This window comes from Barbus barbus, assembly GCF_936440315.1.
Source record: "Barbus barbus genome assembly, chromosome: 2".
NCBI lineage: Eukaryota > Metazoa > Chordata > Actinopteri > Cypriniformes > Cyprinidae > Barbus > Barbus barbus.
In genome coordinates this window covers 45,358,237-45,381,941 of record NC_136730.1, presented here as the reverse complement: position 1 = coordinate 45,381,941, position 23,705 = coordinate 45,358,237, and the positions used below count along the sequence as shown (strand labels likewise).

General features: G+C 39.6%; 2 protein-coding genes and 1 long non-coding RNA gene across 3 annotated transcripts; 2 read left to right on the top strand and 1 right to left on the bottom strand.

Moving 5' to 3' along the window:
• The first annotated feature begins 562 nt into the window (after nucleotides 1-562).
• tyrp1a (tyrosinase-related protein 1a) lies at nucleotides 563-16,087 on the top strand. Its single transcript, XM_079442128.1, has 7 exons — nucleotides 563-1,239; nucleotides 10,128-10,450; nucleotides 11,702-11,906; nucleotides 13,119-13,286; nucleotides 14,352-14,531; nucleotides 14,626-14,772; nucleotides 15,679-16,087. The coding sequence occupies exons 1-7, from the start codon at nucleotides 873-875 to the stop codon at nucleotides 15,849-15,851; spliced, it is 1,563 nt and encodes a 520-aa protein (XP_079298254.1). The 5' UTR covers nucleotides 563-872; the 3' UTR covers nucleotides 15,852-16,087.
• LOC306885777 lies at nucleotides 4,626-7,891 on the bottom strand. The gene is made up of 4 exons (XR_013785579.1): nucleotides 7,495-7,891; nucleotides 6,844-7,007; nucleotides 5,888-5,980; nucleotides 4,626-5,062 (listed from the first exon to the last, which is right to left on the bottom strand). It is a non-coding gene; the product is annotated as an uncharacterized lncRNA (long non-coding RNA).
• Nucleotides 16,088-16,391: 304 nt separating the features above from the next.
• On the top strand, nucleotides 16,392-23,580 carry LOC306885636 (leucine rich adaptor protein 1-like). Its single transcript, XM_079442299.1, has 2 exons — nucleotides 16,392-16,662; nucleotides 21,172-23,580. Exons 1-2 carry the CDS (start codon nucleotides 16,489-16,491, stop codon nucleotides 21,520-21,522), a joined length of 525 nt encoding a protein of 174 aa, XP_079298425.1. The 5' UTR covers nucleotides 16,392-16,488; the 3' UTR covers nucleotides 21,523-23,580.
• The last annotated feature ends 125 nt before the right edge of the window (nucleotides 23,581-23,705 follow it).

The following is a 23,705-nucleotide window of genomic DNA, read 5'->3' as shown; positions in this document are numbered from 1 at the left end:
GAAAATCTCAAATTAATAAAATAAATAAATAAACAAACATGTTTTGAATAGTTGCTTTCTTGATGTTGTTAGCAACTAATAATAGGTTTTTTTTCTTTATTTTTATTTCTTTATTTTTTTATTTGTTGGCTTGTTATGAGATAAATTAGCCCAAATTCTCCTGATTCTGACAGAAAAATAAATAAATAAAAACAGAATCTATTCTACCACAATAACATCATAAAGTATCCATTAGAAAATATGGCTTGATAGTGTTCATCTTGTGTTTGACGACGTGTCATTAATTAACTGCATCATTTTAGGCTAATCTTTATTTTTCTGTAATGCGCTATACAAATAAACTTGAAATTAATTGAATTGACATTCAAGATGAAGACTGAATGTGATCGAGCTGATTTGTTTATGGGAAATATCTGCATCTTTAAGGAGCCTGTGCTCTGAAGACAGGTCTTGATGAAGTAGAGCAGGAAGGTCTTTGAGTCTCAGCTCGGGGCGCGTGAGTGTGACGCGGTCACGCGGGGATCAGAGCTGCGGTCACGCGCTCCGCCGCTATTTAAACTCCTCCGCCGTTCATTCCCGAACTCTCCAGATTCATCAGACATAACCTGACTAATTACAGACATAACCTGACTAATTACAGACACAACCTGACTAATTACAGACACAACCTGACTAATTACAGATCTGACCGACTGCTCGTTCTTGGAGATGATGTGGGAACTTTTGATGTAGTGTTTGGAGATATTTCGGACGCTGATGATTGATTCATGCATTATTTCTGACAGAACTTGATGGTTTCTGCTGTTTTTGAGGCGATCTCGAGACTATTTGGATATTATTGATTGTTCTGAGATTTCCCGCCGGTTTTGGTCATGATGTGGAGAACACGCAGAGGAATGCTGCTGCTCGTGCACGCGCTGGGGCTCGTTCGCGCTCAGTTCCCGCGCGCGTGCGTGACGTCGGAGGGCCTCGGGAGCGCGCAGTGCTGCCCGTCCCCGTCAGCTTTGGAGAGTGACCCGTGCGGCGCGCGCTCCGGGCGCGGGCAGTGCGTGGACGTGCGCGCGGATGCGCGTGCACACGGCCCGCAGTACCCGTACGACGGGCGCGACGATCGCGAGCTCTGGCCGCTACGCTTCTTCACGCGCGCGTGCCGCTGCAGCGGGAACTTCGGCGGCTTCGACTGCGGCGGTTGCGCGCACGGATTCACCGGAGACGAGTGCGAGCGGCGCGTGCCCGTGGGTCAGAACTCTCTCTCTCTCTCTCATAGTGTCTTCTTCACCAGATTAACCAACAAGTTCAGAATGTATAGCAAACCCGCGACTAGACCAGCATTAGCTTGGATCATGCAGAGTTTAGTTCGATCGAGAATACATTTAGTTTATTTAGAGAATAAATTCATTTTGTTACTTAAACCAGGGGCGTAGCCATCATTTCAAAAGTGGGGGGGACGGAATGACTAGTGTTATACCTGTTTTTTTTGTTGTTGTTTTTTTTTTTAGTTACCCTTTGTCTAATTGACAGGTTTTATTTTTAATCATACCTTTTTGCTCAATATGCTTTATGATTATATTATTATATATTATATTATATATTAGGAAAGAAAGATAGAAAAAAGAAAAAGAAAGAAATACAACGGCTTGTCACTGGGACAGTACCATTAAAAGCACATCTTTGTACCTTATTTACCCCAAAAAGTTTCATAGTAGTACATTACGGTACATATTGGTACTCTAAGGTACTAATGTGCACCTTTTTGAGTATACGTTACATAGATGTCCTTATAAGGGTACTATTGTTTACATATTTCAGATTGTATTTTGTGTGTGTTGTATGTAGAGTACATGGCACACAGTAATGGATGCTTGCACATTCACATACTCCTTTATTCTGTTCTGTTCTGTTCTATTATACATTAGTCTGATTAGTCTGTTAAAAATAAATATCTTATCATAGACAATGCTGTAAATAATCTTTACCTCTAAAGCCTCACTGAAACTTTCTGCCTCATTCACTCTCAGCTCTGAATTCACTTCTACCTCTGTCTATAGCAAATAAAGTAGTGTTTGAAACATGTACATACAGGGAATAGTGACATACAGAAGAAAATAACTAATTAAGTACACTGCTGGACAATAACCAATCATTTATATATCCTAAATTATTTTTTAACACTTTAGAATGATAAACACATATTCACTATTAACTATGGCTTTTGCATCAATAATCTCTTCATTTACTACTTATTAATAGCTTGTAAGGTAGTCGCTGTAGTTGTTAAGTTTAGGATTATGGGATGCAGAATATGATCATGAAGAATACAGAATTAATTATGTGCTTAAGTGCTAATAAACAACCAATATGCAAGCTAATAATTACATACTAGTTAAAAATGATAGCTGAGAAGTTGTTCATCATTTTTTATTTTTCTAATTTGGCTAATTATGTGTTTTTTATGATTGGTCCATGTATAATCCTACAAACGCTTGTGTATTAATAGATTTTAATAATTTTTAGCCAGGTGTTAAAAGCCACTCTTCTCACCTGTCACTGTGTGTCGTCCTGATTCTGTCCTAACAAACCAGGCTGACTGTTTCTTGTTCATTCTTGACAACACATAAAAACGTCAAATTAGTGCAATAATGACAGAGCAGCCCTAAATGAAGATCGGTCCTGTATCAGATCAGTGCTACACTTGATTGAAATACATCATTTAGAATTGGCAGAGTGTCACAATGCTGTAAACGCTGTAAAATCTCAGTTCAACATTATCTTTATTCTTATTTGAAGGGTTCTGATAACATACATATGTGTTAAAATAAAAGACGTTACAAAAGAGTTACGGAAAAATACACTGAAAATAAATAAGTGCATGTTTGTCCAGGCAGCTTTTTTTTCTCCATATAATGAACATCAAACTTGCTAATTATTCAACAAGAGCAATAGGCGGAGTCACTGAACATTGTGCAACACTATTCGGATACCACATGACAACTTACGCTGCTTGACTTCTTCGTAAAAAAGGAGTGAAGAGTTTCTTGCCGCTTTGAACTCATCTCGACCTCTAATGAATGACGGATACAGCGCGGGACCGCGGGCGCGAGCCTGGGCATGTCGTGACGTCACAAACTGAGTGACTGATTGCCATGGAAACGTAAACGTCATGTATAAATTCTTTTGTCTCTTTGAATTTTAAATTATTCTGCATTTATATACATTGCTCCATTAAAACCTCAACATGAACACAAGAACACAACTGTCCAATGAAAAAGTGCGGGGGACGAATTTACTTTTTCTAAAAAGTGGGGGGGACACGTCCCCCGCGTAATCTACGCCCCTGACTTAAACTACATTAAATTATCATTTTTTGTACTTTTGTATCATTTTGTAAAAAAAAAAAAAAAAAGAACGAAATGTATTTATTGCAACTTACATTTTATTTCGTATAGGCTACAGCTTATATATATATATTCTTTCTCAGTCAAGAATGTCTCTTAAAATGTTTAATTAATTCAGTGTATTCAGTATTCAGTAACTGAGTTTATTCTAAGGGATATAATCTATTAATGATCTGTTAATAATTAATCTCTTATATATCTTATTTTTCCCGCCAGAATTAAAAACAACATATAAAGTAATCAATTATAACATTCTTTGTAATAGATTTTGTATTTATATATTGTATCTCTAAACATGTTTTGTTTTCTTACCTGTCTGGATTTTTGCTGTGGATCTAGAGAAACTATTTTCACTGTTTTTTAGAATGTGCAAGGCTTCAAGTGCTTTTTAACTTGCTGGATTTGTTATGTGGTTAAATAAAATAAAATAAAATAAATAAATAACAAATAAAATAATAATGTTTTATAGAAGTGGCTCTGGGCATATAGTGAGTGTGTTGTAGTTCTGTCCCGCTGGAGGCTCTCTGGTCGTGACAGGACCTCACACACCTGGCGGCCAGGTTTCAGCTTGCTGGGCTTTCTCCAGCAGGTATGGGAGTCTGTCCATATTTGGTTTCTGAAGGAAGTCTTTGTGGCGAGTTGTGAAATGGGGATAGAAAGTGTCCCTAATTTGTGTTATTTAGGGCAGGATGTCAGGAAGTGCAGTTCTGTTTCCACATCATTTCCTGTGCAGTGGGGACACAGCCGGTCTTCTTCTGGTAGCCAGGTCTGTCTGTGTCTGCCGGTCTCTATGGTGAGATTGTGTTGACTGAGTCTGGACATGCTCAGGACTTTCCTCAGTTTAGGGTCACTCACTGTACGCAGGTATTTATGCACTGTAAAAAAATTTAAGCCAGTACAACAAAAAAAATCTTAGTACCAATTTCCTTCTGCTTTTTTTTGTTCACTCAACTTTTGTAAATAACAGTTATACTGACTAAAATTAATTTGTCAGTCATACAAAAAATATTTAATTGGGTCAACTTAAGATTGTTAGTTTTGTGGAGAGGTGCAACTATTTTTTAACAAACCTTTTTAAGTTGCGCCAATTCAACATTTTTGGTCTGTAGAACTCAATGTCTGAAGTTGAGTGAACAAAAAAATCCTATTGGAAATTGGTACTAAGTAATAATACGTTACGACTGGAAACTACAATAACATTGCCCAAGTCAAAAACTGAAAACAGTGAGTCAATGTTAACAAAACATTTATTTTTGTTGGAGGCAAAAGTTGGTTGGTAAGTGTAATTTGCAACACTGCAATACAGTAAAACAGTTTTACAAAACACTGCCAATGCACATGAGAAACAAACTTTACAAATACTTTTCAAATTATACAGTAAGTAGCTTATTCTTCAGGGACTGAACTCTGTTGGTGCACTTTTCACCCAATCCCACAAAGATGTTCTGCACTGCCTCAAATGTGTATTTTAGTCCTTTTGAATACTCAATGTTCAGTGCATAGAGAAGTCCAAAGAGTACCATGAAAGCAGAAGGAAAGTCAGGTAGGTCCTGCATGACCAGTTTCCTCCAGAATGATGTCTTTGTTGTCTGTGAGATATCGTCCTCCATGACTTCAAAGATGCACAGTTTCACTCCTCTTGTGTAGGTCTCCTCCAAATCACTGTCCTAAGAATTATATAAATTTCATGAAAAATTGTTGTGCATATGTATAAATAAAAAAATAAATCAAAGCTCAAACTCTAGCAAAAAAAAAAAAAAAAAGCACTGTGACAAGCAGGACAAGGATAAGAACCATGGGAAAAACGCACCCTGCCTCGTGACTCACAAAAGAGGCCCGAATGACTAAAAGGAACAGCGACAACAATGCAAGACGAGTGAAGACCAGGCCTGGACTATTTTTGGTATGTTTTATTTATGTGTGTGTTGCTGTCGTCCGTGAGGGGCTGCTGTTTCAATTTTATTTTGTATTTATTTTATATGATCCGTTTGAACGATCGCTGGTTTCTGACTTCTCCTTCCCTGATCCTTTAACTGTGTTGGAGCTGAACCCCAGGAAGGAGGAGGCAGGAACCCGGCAAATGTTCACAACTTTAATTATAAATAAACACAAAACTAAAGTAAAAGCGGCAGCTCCCCACAGAGGACTGTCGCTCAAACATAATCAAAACATAATGTAAATAGTCCAAGCCTTTATCCTTCACTGTCGTCACTCCTCCTTTTATCAATCCAAAGCTCTTCTGTGAGACAATCGAAACCGGTGCTGCACACAGGTGAATTGCCTTATCAATCACACCACCGGCCTTGCACCATTCTCACGGCTCTCAGCCTCGTACTGCTTGCCACAGACACAGTACGTGTTAACCTGATGTAAATACTTGGTGAAAACAAGCCACATGGAAACTGTCAGCACCTTTATTAAATATAACCACACATTTCATAAAATAACAGTGATCAATGAAAATATGACATGAACAAAAGCTAAAAACTTACCAGACAAGTCTTTGATATTGCATCGTGCTCCCTGAGGTACAAGGGGAGACCCCGTAAAGCTGTAGCGTGTCTGTGTGATAGGATGTCTGTTGTCTAGAGGGAGATAAATAATTTTAATTATGATTTACTTCTGCATGAATCCTTAAAGATCGTTTAAAGAGACTTTAACTTAGACTTGGGATACTCCACTTTAAAATGAAAATTCTGTCATTATACTCACCCTCATGTTTCAAATCTGTATGAATTTCTTTCTTCTGCTGAACAGAAAGGAAGATATTTAAAAGAATGTCAGTAACTAGACAGTTTTTGGTACCATTGACTTCCATAGTAGGAAAAAAAATATATACTATGGAAGTCAATGGTACCAAAAACTGTCTGGTTACTGACATTCTTCTAAATATCTCCCTTTTTGTTCAGCAGAAGAAAGAAATTCATACAGGTTTGAAACAACATTTCTGTGGATGGTTTAGACAGGTATAGCATTTCATTCAGACTTTGAAAAATGTGCTGTGTAGCACTTCTAGATACACAGCTTCTTTGTTCCTTTGTATGCAGACAGAACTATAACTTCTCAAGAATTGTGTCAATATCTTCAACATCAGCAGCTTCTACATGTATATCATGCAATGTATCCTCAAAGCATTCTGAAGCAGAATCTAACCAATTATCAGAGTCTGTGCGATCGACAGTTACAACTGATGAACTATAATCACTTATTTTGCATTTTTGGTGATGTTTGCACTTGTGGCTATGAAATGTTACATAGACATTAGTTTTAAAATTACAGTGCAAAAATGGGCATTGCACTGTCTCATTCCTTTTCAGATGTGTACCCAGATGCAAGTTTTTTTCAGTACAAACATTGTGATAATCACATAGGTCACATTTAAATGTAGCTTGTACTGTTGTTTTATCAGAATTTGTGTGGACCCTATATAAATGAGTTTTCAACCCACCTGGTGTTTTGAAAGAGCAGACACACTCAGGGTACAGGCACAACAATGGTTCACATCGGCCTGGGCTCCAGTGCTTTAGCCTGTAGTGTCTCAGCAGCAGATTTTGACTGGCACAATTGTATTTACAGCATCTACACTGCATGAAGTTTGCTCTCAAGGTAGATCTGTTTAAGAAAAAAAGAACACGAAGTGAATGATCAGTTTCATATAAGGCAAATAAATGAATGAACAATGAAATAGACGATGAATTTATACTTATGCTTTTTATTTTTTAGTGTATGACAACTGCTGCACAGAGATTTTTAAAAATCATTATCTCTTCAGAACGTTATCAATTAATCTAACTTACTACTGTTGTAGCAATTAATCAGAATTCTTAGCTGCCCTTCAGTACTGTAACGTTATTAGCAGATGGAGAACCATGTAGCCTAATATAGCTGAAGTCAACAGAATGTGCACCACTTCAAAAATATTACTGTGCAGCAAAATCCATCGCAACAAAAGATAAAAACTTAAATATTTCACTTAATTCAGTAATGTTTATAACTTACAAAGTAAAGTTAGCTGCTAGTGGTGTTTCTATTTTTCTAACGAACTAATATCAACTAATTCAGAAGTAAAGTACAACAAAAACAAAATAAAATCACTCACCATATATATTCCTCTGGATTATTATCGCCACGTGCTGCCTTGTCTTTAATAAAGATTTTTCTCCGACCGCTTGATGAACACGCCTTGTCTTCTCAAGTTGTTTCTCCCGCATTAAAAAGTGAACGTTGACGTTGACTCGCATCAAGGTTGTGCAAAGGTCACGTACTGAGGGGCGTGGTTTGGCCCGATTGGAAAAGATCATTTTTATCGTAAAACATGCTGCTAATTATTTTTAAATGTATGTATTATTCAAATGTAACATTTCAATAAAAAAAAAAAACTCCTAATTAGGCTAATTGTGTTCTGTTCTGTCTTTGAGGGTATTATGCAAACTACTGAGATGAAGCGCCCGCTAACGAACTTCACAGTAAAAGTCTTCCTCCGCCAATTTAATGCTGCCTCACTTAAATTTCCTCCCGCTTTTGAAAGACTTGAGTTCAATTTTGACTTCGTTTCCTGTGTGTGTGTGTGTGTGTGTGTGTGTGTGTGTGTGATGAAACTAGTATTTATCAGAATTACAATAGCACGTGAAGGCAGCATAATTTCCTGAGTTCACAATATACTGCTGTGCACAATATACTATACAATATATTATAATTTATACAGTGGGCATGATTTAATTTATTAATATTATTCACTAATACTTTATTTCCAGACTCAAAAAAAAAAAAAAAATATATATATATATATATATATATATATATATATATATATATACATATTACTATTATTAACACTATTACATTTGGCACAATGAAGTTATTAAAAAAAATAACCAAACAACCATTTTTCTTCAATGTCCCATAAACAAATGGTATTAGTATTTGCTAGTGGGAGGGCAGTTCCTAACTTAACTTAATAAATTGGCCGAATTTTTTTGGATGAACTTGCAAAATCTTGTTCACAAAACTAAACTTTTTAAGTTTATGGAAAGAAACTTGGTTTAGGTTGAATAAATGTATTAAACATAGTTTTACTGACTTTTCCATAGAAATTTGCTGAGCCAACAAAACAAAAACAGTAATTTGAACCTTTTTCGAGTTGGATTTTTTACAGTGTGTATATATTGAACAGTGTAGGACTTCAGCTGCAGTCCTGTCTCACTCCACGACACTGAGGGAGGAATTCTGTGTGTTTGTTACCAATCTTAACAGCACATTTGTTTTTGTACATTGATTTGATGATGTCATATGTTTTTCCTCCGATGCCGCACTGAATTAATTGAAGAAAAAGACCTTCATGCCAAATGGCGTCAAAAGCTTTTTTGAAGTCAATAAAGCATGAGAAGATTGTGCTTTTGTTTTGGTTGATTTGCTTATGGATTAAGGTATGGAGAGTGTATATATGGTCTGATGTGCAACACTTGCTCACTTCTAAGAATATGGGCTAGTCTGCTGTTTAGGATGTTGCAGAAAAGTTGACCTAGGTTGCTGTTTACACATATGCCACGGTAGTTATTGGGTCAAATCTGCCTCTGTTTTTATGGATTGGGGTGATTGATTAGGCCTTTGTTCCAAATGTTGGGGAATATACCTGAACTAAGGATGATATTGAAGAGCTTGAGGATGGCTAATCTGAATTTGTGCTCCGTGTATTTGATCATTTCCTTTAGGATGCCATCGACACCACAGGCGTTTTGGGTTTCCAGGGTTTGTATTTTGTCTAATAGTTCAGCTCGTGTAACTGGAGAGTCTAAAGGCTTCTGGTAGTTTTTGATGGTCGACTCTAATACCCTTAGTTTTTCACACAGTGCATGTTGTTCCTGGTTGTTTTCTATATTACTAAAAAGGCTGGAGAAGTGGTTTATCCAAACATCTCCATTCTGGACGGCTAGTTCTTGATGGTAAGATGTGTTTAGTGTATTCCAATGTTTCCAGAAGTGGTTGGATTCTAAGGATTCTTCAATTTCTTTGAGTTGACTTTTTGTGTTTTGCTCTGTTTTCTTTCTTACAGTATTCCTATATTGTTTAAGTTTTTCATGATTGAGATGACGGATGTTCTCATTGTCAGCATCTCTGTGTTTCTGGTTTGATAGGATTCTTACTTCTTTCCCAAGTCTCTTGCAGTCATTGTCAAACCATTTCTCAGTGGCATGTGCTCTTTTTGCTTTTCTTTTTGTGGTTTTTAAATGTGATAATGTTTCTGAGACCTCAAATATTCTGTTCAGCTCGTCTGCTGCTAGGTTTGTACCTTCACTGTTGAGCGGGAAAGGAGTGGAGAGGAATTGATCTAATAGGACTTGAATTTTTGTTTGACCAGTTGTACTTAGATATGTATCTTTACTGTTTTGTTTCCATCTATACGTGTTTCTCAGTGAGTGGAGCTGGGTTTGTTTAGATGTTTCTTGGTTAAGTAGAGGGTTATTATGGTCTGATAGTGGGTTTAGTTGGCTGACTGTGAACGCTCTGAGGGAATTTGGGTTAAGGTCTGTAAGAAAATAGTGGACTGTACTGCTACCAAAAGGTGAGCTGTAGGTGTATCTACCGTAGGAATCTCCTCTTAGTCTGCCATTGACTACATACCTAGTGTGCGACACAGATGAAGACTCTCTCTCTCTCTCTCTCAGTAGGGGTTGATTATGTCATGTGTTTTGATAATTGTAATAAAGATGTATTGAAATTCAGTTCTCTCAGTCAGGAGGAATGTGATGCAGCTCAGCGCGGAGGAGAAGCGTTTCTTGGTGAACGCTCTGGATCAGGCCAAGCGCACTCCTCACCCGGACATCGTGATCGCCACCCGCCGGTACGCAGAGATCCTGGGGCCGGACAACAGCACGACACGGTTTGAGAACATCAGCATCTATAACCTGTTCGTGTGGACGCATTATTACTCGGTCAGCAAGACGTTCCTGGGGGCCGGGCAGGGCAGCTTCGGGGGAGTGGACTTCAGTCACGAGGGGCCCGGGTTCCTCACCTGGCACCGCTACCATCTGCTGCAGCTGGAGCGAGACATGCAGGTGCCCTTCTCTTCACATTCTATCAACCTTCTCTTTCAAGTGTTTGTTTTGATTTGTTCCAAATATGATTTAAAAATTCCATTCTTGTGAGTGTAGATTGTTTGACAAAGCATGCCATCAATCCATGACTGGAGATCAATGCTCAGATACACAGCAGCATTTGTGCAGGATGATTCATGATCATCACACTTTATAACCATCATATGTGATTATAATCAGAGGAATGGAAAGGAAGACACAAATTCCACCCTTTTTATACAGAAAATGTCATTGTGTAACGAGCCTCGTTTAGCATCTCACACAAAGACTCGTCTGTCTCCAGAGCCAAAGCTTTCACTGTGTGTTCTTCGAGTGGGTTTCCAATTCTGTCTGTTTCTAAAGAAATAGTACACTAATAAATTAAGATTTGCTGAAAATGTCCTCTCTCTCGATTTGTCGAGTGTGTTTCTTCATCAGGTTTGTAGAAATGTGTCTCTGCATCAGTGTCTCAGCAATGGATGCTCTGCAGTGAATGGGTGCCGTCAGAATGAGAGTCCAAACAGCTGATAAAAACATCACAATAATCCACACCACTCCAGTCCATCAGTTAACATCTGGAGAACACAAAAGATGAGACAAATCCAGCATTAAGATGTTTTTAACTAAAATACGAATCCATAATCCATAATAACGCTTCCTCCAGTGAAAAAGTGTTCTGGTCTGAATCAGGAGAGAAATCTGCAGATCAAGCAGCGTTTACAAGACAAAACAGCTCTAAACACATATGTGGCTGGATTTTGATGTGAGAGACAACAGCAGATGCACTTTCTCACTGGAGGAAGAGTTATTTTAGTTAAAAACATCTTAATGCTGGATTTGTTTCAGCTTTTGTCTTCTCCAGATGTTAACTGATGGACTGGAGTGGAGTGGATTATTGTGATGTTTTTATCAGCTGTTTGGACTCTCATTCTGACGGCACCCATTCACTGCAGAGCATCCATTGCTGAGACACTGATGCAGAGACACATTTCTCCAAACCTGATGAAGAAACAAACTCATACTGATCTCAGATGAACTGAGGGTGAGCACATAATCTGCAAATTAAACTTTTGAGTGAACTATTGCTTAAAGGTTTAGCAGTGGACAGTATGGATTTACACACTTTTTTACACATGATCGCCTAAAATGTATTTTTCTCAGGCTGAATGAGATGGAAGCTGTTTGTGCTTCAGGATTTCTCCGCTGTAAATCTCTGTGACGTGTGTCTATCAGGACATGTTAGGAGACCCGAGCTTCGCTCTGCCGTACTGGGACTTCGCCATCGGCGGCAGCGAGTGCGACATCTGCACAGACGATCTGATGGGCGCCCGCAGCTCCTTCGACAGCAGCTCCATCAGCTCCAACTCCGTCTTCTCTCGCTGGAGGGTCATCTGTGAGAGCGTGGAGGAGTACGACACGCTGGGGACCGTCTGCAACAGTAATACAGCCGCCTTGCATTAGAGCTGCTACTGCAGGATCCTTACAGTAAAACATCTGAGACGAGACATGACAGGCAAAACCAGTGTGTTAGAATCCATCAAAGAGCAACAATTCTTCAAATGTGTTTGCTATGTAGCCAAATACAAGGATTACATCCAATCTTTTATTCTTATAAAGTGCAAAACGTGCCAGGGGCATATTGATATTTAATATGCACTGAGCACATTTTTGCATGCAATCCTTGTATTTGGATACATAGCAAACACATTTGAAGAACTGAGTTTTTTTGCTCTTAGATGGATTCTGTTATTGACTTGAATCTGTGTTACATGTGAATGAAACCAAGTGTAAGATCCTCCTTTTTTCATTTTTAAAACAAGTTTTGAGGACTATTTTGCTTCCATAACATATCTTTTTTTTCAGACTGGAAATAAAACACATATACCTGTTTCTTTAATTGTACTTTATCTATTTGCGTCTGTAGATTTTAATCTTTAAAGAGTTTCTCTCTCTCTCTCTCTCTTACAAACACAAATGATGAACCTACACAATAAGTCCAGGAACATAGATTATATTACATGCATAGCATCAGTATGTTTAGTGAATGTTGAGAATATATCAGTATTTGTCTGATTGTACAAAAGAGCTGCACGATTCTGAACTAAACAAAAGAATGTGCGACAAATTATTAATTGCTGCAGTCTATTTAAAAGTGTTTAATTAATTAGAATTAATTATTAAAAATTTTAATATATGTATTTAAAATGTAATATATCCCATGTTTAATATTAAAGTGGTTTGAATGAATGATTCAATACTTCACTTGTTTCATTACTGGATGAATCAACATGTTTGAACGAATCTCTTGAATGAATGAGTCAATGACAAACACATTTTTACAGTCACGTCACCACCTAGTGCTGAAACGATGCAATCGACACAGACATTATTTGAAACACCAGTTACTTTTTAAGTTGAAAATGAACTTGCTCTATTTTGATCGCTACCTTAGGCATAAATGCTTTTATCTGAACGTAACTATACCGGATGATTTTTCAAAGGTTTAATAGACACGGGCGAATCGTTGTCTTTCAGAAATCAGATCGCATGGGTGTTTGAATCGAGGTCGCGATCTTCTAATGATTAATCGTGCAGCTCTACTGTACAGTGATCGGTGAGTCTTGTAACGTGTGATCGGTGTGTCTGCGAGGTTCGGAGAGCAGTCCCATCCGCAGAAACCCCGCCGGTAACGTGGCTCGTTCCTTGGTGCAGCGGCTGCCCGAGCCACAGGACGTAGTGGCGTGTTTGGAGCTGAAGACCTTCGACTCTCCGCCCTTCTACTCCACCTCCTCCAACAGCTTCAGGAACTCCATCGAGGGTGAGTCGCGTTCAGCTGCTGCCACGCTATGGAAGGCCACATGGTTCAAAAACGTGAATTTTAACATGTCAACAACACGTATTTAACGTGTATTATACATGCATTTCACGTGTTAAATAAGTGTCATTTATGCATTAAAAATCAGTGCGTTACATATTAGGGCTGGTTTAACTAATTGATGCACTGCGAATCAAAAAAACGATTCCGCATCGATTCCGAGATTTTCCAAATGCATTGCGATTCTTTCTCGAGTCGATTCGGAGCTTAGTTTTGAACACTGCATGCTTTAGAAACAGCCGTACTCTGCTTGTTTCCAAATCCTTACACACACTCGAACCTAAAATAGTCATTCATAAGATTCAAAAAGTGCTCTTCAGCGCTCTTCTTCATCAGCATTTGAGTGTGTGGATAAACACTAGAGTAGAGCGCCATCTGCTGTTAAAATACAAGCTCAGAATCCATTCCAGAGAGAATCGCCATGCATTCGGAAGATCTCAGAAAACATCCACAAATCCATTCTGCATTGATTTTTACAATATGTGTTAAAGCTGCACTAAGCAATATTTGAAAAAAGTGTTGTACCTAGATGGCAGATTCAAAAAGAAAAAGAGGAAAATATCAGAGAAACGATACACTAAAAAGAAGGGTTACGATCAGGCAAGAGGTAGGACCCGCGTAAATATCGAAGCGACGTCATCTTCCACGTGAAACAGAGCTAAATGATTCAAGTGTTAAATCACTCACTACTACCAAACACATTAGACCTGAATTACCAAAGTAACACACATCGCTTTCACCTATTACTGACTTCCGCCGTTGTCGTTGCCGGGGTTATGTATGTACGTGTGGGGCGGAGATATCAACATAGGGGCGAGGTCCTGTCGGGGTATGGCTGTGTTTGCTTTCAAATAGCAACATCCTTTGGCAAAATTGGCTTACTGCACCTTTAAATATGCATATTTTACATGTTGTGGACTAGTTTAAATTCAGGTGTTTTTGAACCATTTGGCCTTCCGTACGCGCCGGATTTCTGTGGTCTGATCGCGTTTGCTGTTGTCTCTTCAGGTTACAGCGCTCCTCAGGGGAACGACGACCCTGCAGTCCGCAGCCTGCACAACCTGGCACACCTGTTCCTGAACGGGACAGGCGGACAGACGCACCTGTCACCAAACGACCCCATATTCGTGCTGCTGCACACCTTCACCGACGCTGTGTTTGACGAGTGGCTGCGCAGACACACTCCCGGTAACCCGCCTCCACTCAGTGTGTTTAATGCGATTGTATATTCTATTCTGTTCTGTTCTGTTCTGTTCTATTCTGTTCTATTGTGTCTCTCCAGATGCTTCCGTCTATCCGCTGGAAAACACGCCCATCGGGCACAACCGAGAGTATAACATGGTGCCCTTCTGGCCGCCGGTGACCAACGCAGAGATGTTCGTGACGGCAGCCGAAACCCTGGGATACTCCTATGAGGCCGAGTGGCCAGGTTCCTCTTCTTTATTATTATGACTACTGTTGTTAAATAAATAAATACATACATAAATAATAGTAAAATTATTATTTTTATTACTACTAATTATAGCATTTAATAGAAATTAGTACTGTGATTATCATAATCATCATAATCATAATTTTGTATAATTATTAATATTGTTATTATCATTATAACAGCTGTTATTGTTATCATTAATAATATTTTATCATAACATTTTGATTCATATTCACATTATTATTATATTCTCTGGTAGTGTGATAATCTGAACAATATAAATAGGATTTTGTGAACTTTGAGTGTTGCTGAATAACATTAACAACCATCAAAAATCAGCCAGAACAACAGCACTAGTTAACACTGCTCAGCACTAGTTAACACTGCTCAGCACTAGTTAACACTGCTCAGCACTAGTTAACACTGCTCAGTACTAGTTAACACTGCTCAGTACTAGTTAGCATTGCTCAGCACTAGTTAACACGCACTAGTTAACACTGCTCAGCACTAGTTAACACTGCTCAGTACTAGTTAACACTGCTCAGCACTAGTTAACACTGCTCAGTACTAGTTAACAGTGCTCAGCACTAGTTAACACTGCTCAGCACTAGTTAACACTGCTCAGCACTAGTTAACACTACTCAGTACTAGTTAACACTGCTCAGCACTAGTTAACACTGCTCAGTACTAGTTAACACGCACTAGTTAACACTGCTCAGTACTAGTGAACAATTGTTAACACCAGTTAACACTAGTTAAAACTGGTCAAGGTCAGCACTATTTAATACAGGTCAATGCTAGTTAACACCGGTCCACACTAGTTAAAACCAGTCAATATTAGTTAACACTGGTAGTGTTTGGTAGTTTTAGAGCTGCTGATGTGATTCTCTCTCTCTCTCGCAGCTCGTCCACTCACACTGACGCAGATCGTCGCCGTTGCCGTGGTAACCGCGCTTGTCGCTGTGGCGATTATTTTCGTGGCTCGTTCGCGCGTGCACAGACCTGAGGGACTGCAGCCGTTGCTAGGAGACCAGCATCAGCGCTATGACGAGCACTACTCGCAGTCTGTCGTATAAATACTAATACAGCATAAAACATGTCATATTATCATATACTCCTTTCTGAGCAACAGGTGCAAACTACATTATAATCATATGAATGTGTAAAGGTGCTGTTTTGAATATGACAGATATTGTTTAGTTAGAAATGGGTTTGACATCAGTATCTCATTACAGCTGTTTCAAAATATATTTGGATTATTTTCAAGTTTCTTTGTAAAGATTAAAATAAACCAACAAACTGTTTCCCATGTATTTCCAAACGGCGCTGAAATATGAATATGATGCATTTATATAACACTTTAAGTAAATGTAAACACTTTATTATGTATCTCTGTACACCCAAAGCTCTTTAAAATCACACGAGGAATCTTCACTTTTAACATGTTTATAAAACACGCCTGGCCTGTGTTTCTGACGGTAATGAAGCAGTTTGGAGGGTCTCCGGTAGATGGCAGGTGAGAAACACCCCATTCACGCGCATCAGAGCCTCTAGCTCCATTACAGCAGAGCGCATGCGCACGAGGGCGTGTGTCACCTGTGCGTGCGCGCGCCCGCCCCGTGCGTCAGATCCGAGGAGCACCGAGGAACGGATCCCGCGACTCAGAGGGTCTGACGCCATGCTCCGGTAGGATCCGGGTTACTGAGGAGAAGGATGATGGAGGATCTGCCGGACTTCAGAGACGTGGAGAACAAACTGGGCCGGAAAGTCCCGGAGAGTTTGATTCGTTCCTTCACGAGCGAACCGGTCAGAGGCTCGGAAACCCGCGAGAGAACCGATGATCTACAGACGCTCCGCGACAAAACCAGCTTCCTGCGGCAACAGATGGTGAGTGACGCGATCAGAAGAGTCGCTTAGACCGATTCAAAAGAGTCGTTTGTTCTGATTCAAAAGAGTCGTTTGGACCGATGCAGCGACTCGTTGTGTTTGCTTCGCTCGTTCTGTTTAAACTCCATGCGCGCGTTCAGTGTCATTACCAGACATTTATAACGCATTTCTGTCTGTCTGTAATCACAAAGTACATCTGTACTATAATGCAGTGAGATTTTGAAGTCTGGCTAATGATTCACCTCGCGGATTACTGGGTTTATAGTCACATGAGCGAGATGAATTATGATCTGGATGCTGTGTGTTTATGGTTGAGCTTGTCATTCACGCGCTGGTCTGTCGTGCACTTTCTCTGAGCGCGTGCACCTGAAGCGCGCGCACTGTCTAACAGCGCCTGATTACTCAACTAAGTTATCTTTTGAGTTAATACTGTCAAAACGCACAAGGTTTATGTATAGACTCAGTTGGTTATGTTTAAAATGAAAGTAAACGGATGCGTGCCTGTATATTAGATGCGTGCAGCTCTTAAAGGGACAGGACACTAAACATGCAGCCGACTGTCATTAAAGGGATATATCACCCTAAAATTAAATTTCTGTCATTATTTACTCACATGTTGTCCCAAACCTGTATTAATTTGTTTCATGTGCTGAACACAAAAGAAGATATTTTGAAGAATGAGGAAAACCAATCAGTTGCTGGTCTTGACTTTAATAGAAGAAGAGAAATCCAGTGGAAGTCACTGAGGACCAGCAACTGATTGGTTTTCCTCATTCTTCAAAATATCTTCTTTGTGTTCAGCAGAAGAAACAAACTCATTCGGGTTTAATACTAATTTTGAGTGAGTAAATGATGGTATAAATATGACACAATCAACAGATAACATTTTTTATTCTTTAATGTTAAAACAATAAAACACAAAGATAAAAAAAACTCGCTACTCGTAAACTGAAAAAAATAATACAGTTGCTTTAATAGAAATCAATCTATATAGTGTTTTATTTTTATATTTGTTCATTCAGTTTCATTGAATGCTGCTGCTAAATATGCCTACTGTACCTGAAAATAAACACTGTTTTATTTGTATTATTATTATTATTAATGTGTATCTTTGTTCTTATGTTTTAATAACAAAGATAAAATGACAAAGATTTTCATCATCGCCCACTTTGGCCTAAATATCCACCATTATTTGTTGTATTTTACCTTGAAAGGCTTTGTCTTTATAACAGGGGAATTATTTTGGCTGTACTGCTCAGACAAAACACTGAAACATGACAGAATCGTGATGAAATCCTGATATTTCTAAAAAAGTGGTGATATGATATTTTTGGCATATCGCCCACTGCTAGTGTACAGCAGTTCTGGATGAGTCCGAGGTGTTTTGGTCACGAGTTCCTCAGGTCTAGTCTCGCTCGAGGACTGGTTTGGAGCGGGTTAACGGGTCGGTTTAGTGTGATTAACAGCGGAGCAGCTGGTCAGATCCACCGCCTGCTGCTCACAAACACTGACCCTAGATCAGTTCCTCCAGGAGCTCCTGACGGAGTCCACCTGCTCTCTGTCCAGACAACTGCTTCTGAGCTAAACACCACACACACACACACACACACACACACACACACACACACACACAACTGCTTCTGAGCTAAACAACACACACACACACACACACACACACACACACAACTGCTCCTGAGCTAAACAACACACACACACACACACACACACACACAACTGCTTCTGAGCTAAACAACACACACACACACACACACACAACTGCTTCTGAGCTAAACAACACACACACACACACACACACACACACACACAACTGCTCCTGAGCTAAACAACACACACACACACACACACACACACACACACAACTGCTCCTGAGCTAAACAACACACACACACACACACAACTGCTTCTGAGCTAAACAACACACACACACACAACTGCTCCTGAGCTAAACAACACACACACCACACACACACACACACACACACACACACACACACACACACACACACACAACTGCTCCTGAGCTAAACAACACACACACACCACACACACACACACACACACACACACAACTGCTCCTGAGCTAAACAACACACACACACACCACACACACACACACACACACAACTGCTCCTGATCACTCAGAACTGAACAACACACACTACACACTACACACACTCTCACTCACACACACCACACACACACTCACACAAAACTTATTTATTTTTTTTGTATTGCAGTTATTTTATTTCAGTCGGGGTTCTTATTTAAAGTTTTTCATCTAACATTTGCATTTTATTTAATTTGATGAAAACTATTTCCAGTAGTTCTAGTATCTTGAGTGATTTATTGTATCTCAGATAGTTGCCAAGGCAACATTTCTAATCTTCATTAATGTTGAAAGTTTGGTATTCCTGTTTCTGTTGTTTCTGCTTGATTTGTCGGGGATGTGTGATTTTAGTGTAGATGTGTGTTGTGTCGAGGTCGTTGACCCCTGCAGGCCTGACCGCACATTTAAAGAGACAGACACTGTTTATCTGACCGTTGTGAGAGACTGGAGGGGCATGTTCAGGTCAAAGCAAACCCAGGAGCACATAAACACACACACACACACACACACACAGACAGCTGTTGCCTTTCAAGGCTGTAAACCTTTGAACATCCCATCTGAACAAGCTCCCAGTGTTCATCAGATGCTGAAGTGTGTCAGTATTGATTGCTCTTAAAGGGACAGTTCACTCAAACTGATCCTCCTGTAAGTTAATGCCGGTCCAGTCCATACGGACTGCATCTGTGACCGCAGCGTGAGCGTCGTCTGGGTCTGACACCAGAGCTAATGAATTGCCAGACTGTTCCTGTAACACACAGCGGACCTTTATTTGGATAATGACGGCGTGTGTTGCCGTGGGGAACAGTGGCAGTATTATGGTCTGTCTGATTCACGATGAACACAGAGCTCAGGGTTCGTGTTTCAGTCGCTCGTGTTCGCGTCTGATGCAGATCTCATGCAAACCAGCCGCTTTGTTTGCCTTGCTGAGATGTTTTGCCTGTATTGTGTCACCAACTGCTGCGAAACGAAACAAAGCCGGTTCATCCGAGAGGATCTTGAGTTGAATGGCCTTAAATGATTCAGTGTGTTGTTTTAGTTTGACTCCTTTGAGTCTCCAGCGTTTCTTCACTGCTGGGTATCGTGCTCATCTCTTCCTCTATTGTCTCGAGCAGACGAGGCGTCTCAGATAATGAGATTATTACTGAGGAATGAGTCTCGGGGGGGCGTTTGGGTTAATTAGACTGACGAGGGATTGTTTTTCCATTAGTGTGTGTGTGTGTGTGTTCAGCAGCTGCAGAATTACACTGTTGACTTCAATGCTGTTAATTTTACAGGAAAGCTCAAGGTTCAGATCAAGTTTAGCTGAATCAACAGCATTTGCGGTTATAAACCACAGAAAATAGTTTAATTTCCTCAGTTTAAACCAAAAGAGAGCCTGTGAGGTCATTAACGTGAATGGAAATGTAGAAAGTTTGGAAGCAGAAATGTGAAATTTGTTTGTATTAAAGCATGACTTTGAATTGTTCTGCACAAAAGTGTGCATTATTTCTGCTTTCACTGCATGATTCGGTATTAAAATGCTTTTAGCATGATCACACAATTCAAGACACGGGGCTGTAAATGTATATATTTATGTAATGCTATATAATTAATCAATGTCACACGAAGAGTGCTGGGTTTTTTCCTCCAAAAATCAGCATGAATACAAATATGATATTGATTTTATTCAACAGTTCAATAAACAGAAAGTTAATATTAAGATACTTACAGCATATTGCCTGTTTTTGCTCTTATTTCACCAACAAAAATACAGCTTATTATTCTAATTGATTGATTGAATGTAAGACATCTACTCAAAACATAATGCACACTTTTAGAAAAAAAGGCTTTATAAAGGTAAACTTGCTCCTAAAAGCTACAAATCAATTTAAACTTGTTGGAAAAGAGTAATTTCTATCACTGATGTGAACTGATCACCACAGAATATGAAGAATATCAAACACTTTGCAAAATACACTCAACAAAATATCATCTAATTACTGTAAAATCCCAGAAAATATCGAGAGATTTGTGTCAATATCGCAGACTCCTAATTGACAAACTACTCTACCTTGACATGAAGACATGACGTTTATTCATTAAAGACACATTCAGTTAATCAATAGTGAGAGTAAAGACATGTATAACGTTACTAAATATTTCTGTTTCAAATAAATGCTGGTCTTTTGAAGTTTCTGTTCATCTGTGAATCCTGAGAAATAAAGTGCATCACGGTTTCTACAAAAATGATGCTGAAAATACAGCTTTGATCACAGAAATAAATTAGAGTTTAACAGATATTCACATAGAAACAGCTGCTTTAGATGTAATATCTAGCTGTTTTAGGTTTATAAGTTGTGCGGACAGATCTGTAGTGTTTCTGACGTGTTTCTCGCTCGCAGGCTCATCTGCGCTCCATCGACGTCAGACTGATGCATCAGCTGCTGTCCATCAACGAGGGCATCGAGTCGATCCGCTGGGTGCTGGAGGAGCGCGGGGGCGGGGCCAGCCGCGAGGGCAGCGTGACGGACAGCCTGTGCAGCCTATCAGACGGCGTGGAATCTGAGTGCAGCGACGGGCTGGATGGGATCTCGCTGGGCAGCTATCTGGACACGCTCGGGGACGAGGAGCCCGACCGCCACTCGCCCGCTAGCCTCTCGGACGGCCCCAGACCCCCCGCGGACCAGGAGATGCTCAGCAAACCTCCGCGGCGTCCGTGCGTGGAAACCGACGAGTACTACTGCTTCGGATAACAAACACATCCAGATGGAGAGCTACACTCTTACCAACCGTTTTGGGAGATTCTTAATCGGATCTGACTGATTTAGCCCACACTTCTCGTTCTAAAGTTTTTTTCTGTAAGTTATTGACGTTTGGGTTTGACTTTCTGAACATTTCTTAAGAGAAACATCCTTGAAAACGGAGTAAACCAAGAGAATCTGTTCCACCCGTTGTCTTAAATGTTTGATTCAGGCGTGAGAATCTGGCTCTAGTCGATGGATTGGCTGCGTTCACACTCGTTCAGTCCAGATTGAAAACTGAATTCAGTTCAGTTTAGTGTGGAAGAACGTGACTATCCACATTATCCAGTAGTATCTCCAGAAACAGTTATCTGCAAGTCTTAAGAAGGCTTAATTGATGTTTTCACAAATGAAGGCCTTGAAAGAAAAATGACATAAATGTCTTAGGTTTTTTTTACTTTTTAAAAATTATTGGAATTTCAAACTTTGAAGCATTTCAAAAGTCTTTAATAACGTTTATAAGTCTTAAATTATGATTCAAACCTGCAGGAAAGCCTGTTAAAGGCACTTGTGCTTGACTTCAGATATAAGTGCCTGTTAATTATGAGCGCTCGGCCGTTTTTGTCACCTGCTGCTTTAAATGCTTGCACCCTTTAAAGCAGGATGGATTCTGATTGGCTGTCAGTGTTTCGTTTAACGACTGAATAACTAATCATTCTGGAGTCGTCTGGTCAGGGTTTCAAAGACAGCGGTTGATCCGTACGATTGTGAAACTACTGTAGCGCTAACTAATGCTGTCTTTGGTGTTTTGTGAGAAAGAGCAGATGGGATCAGACTGAACACATCCTCTTCTCAAACACAATCACTGACATGACGACCGAAACATGATCATTTTATCTGCTGTTATTAATGAAAACAGCAACACGTGGAACGAATCTGAGATTTGAGCACAAACCTACTCTTCTCTTTATTTAATCAACATATGATCACTCGGTGCTCCTTAAACCACCTCAGGCCAACTCTGGTGCTTGCGTTAAAATATATTAAATATATTCGCAAAAACCCACCCTGCTTAGTTACTGTTGCTATGTCCGACAAGCCATGCCGCTCTCACACTACACTCATGTTCTCGCGCAGTAAAAAATACATCACAGACCGAAGAGAAACCTGAGAACACGCCGACAGACAAGACTTCTGGTTACTTCTGTTATGACACAAGGTCTCAGCTTTCAAATTGTAATTTTTTTTAAGAAATTCAAACAATAAATACTGTTTTGTGGCTCTTTTCATATTTACGTAAAGCACGACATAAACATGAATGAACATCAGAAGGTGTTTTATTTCAACCGTGGAAAGACATTCTCAAGTTTCAGTCCACTGAGGTTCATCCTCTCTCCTGTCTGATTGTTTGTTGGGCAAGATGGCGGATTCTGCGTCATGATTGGCCAGATCGCCTGTCAATCAAACTGAACAGTCGATTGCATCTTTAACGGGAAATATTTGTTCAGTGTTGGACAGAAAGAAACGTGTGCCTGTTTTAGAGTCTGAAGCAGTGAGCGTGAACGCAGCAGATCATCACCTCTGGCTCACGCTAGTGCTAATGCTAATGTGGTAAACTCGCACGTTTACACTGAAGGCTCTCGGTGCTAATGATTCACAGTCGCTCTGTGAGTTTCGAGGGCTTTTGCGTTGAAGTGCAGTTCCTGCTCATGCCACAGCTAGCTAGCGACTCTGACTCGTTCAGGGCTTCACTGCAGTAATCAGATTCTCACACTTTCAAGTCAGTTTAGTAGCTTTGTAGCACTGATCTCTTGAGAACTGTAGAGTCACAGCAGGTTGAGGTTGTTTTGTGTCAATGTTTGAAATGTAGTTGTTTGTGCTGCTATTTCATTCGTTTATTGTTGTGTGCTTGATTGATCGAATGCTCCTAATTTATAATATTAATTTTCAACTTTGTTTTTGGGGAAATGTCATAATACATTGTGACTTATTTTGTCTGTGTTTTCTGAAGCACAAAGTCTTTTAACGAAATATTTTAATGTAAAATAAAACTGCATAATTACAAGCTGGAAATGAGCTTCTCTTTACTTCTGAAGAACAAATAAATGATCAAGATGAAGCGCGAAAGTCAAAAGTGAGCAAAGAATTGGAAGTGCGATGATCGCTGTGGTCTCAAGCTATCTTGATCAGATAAC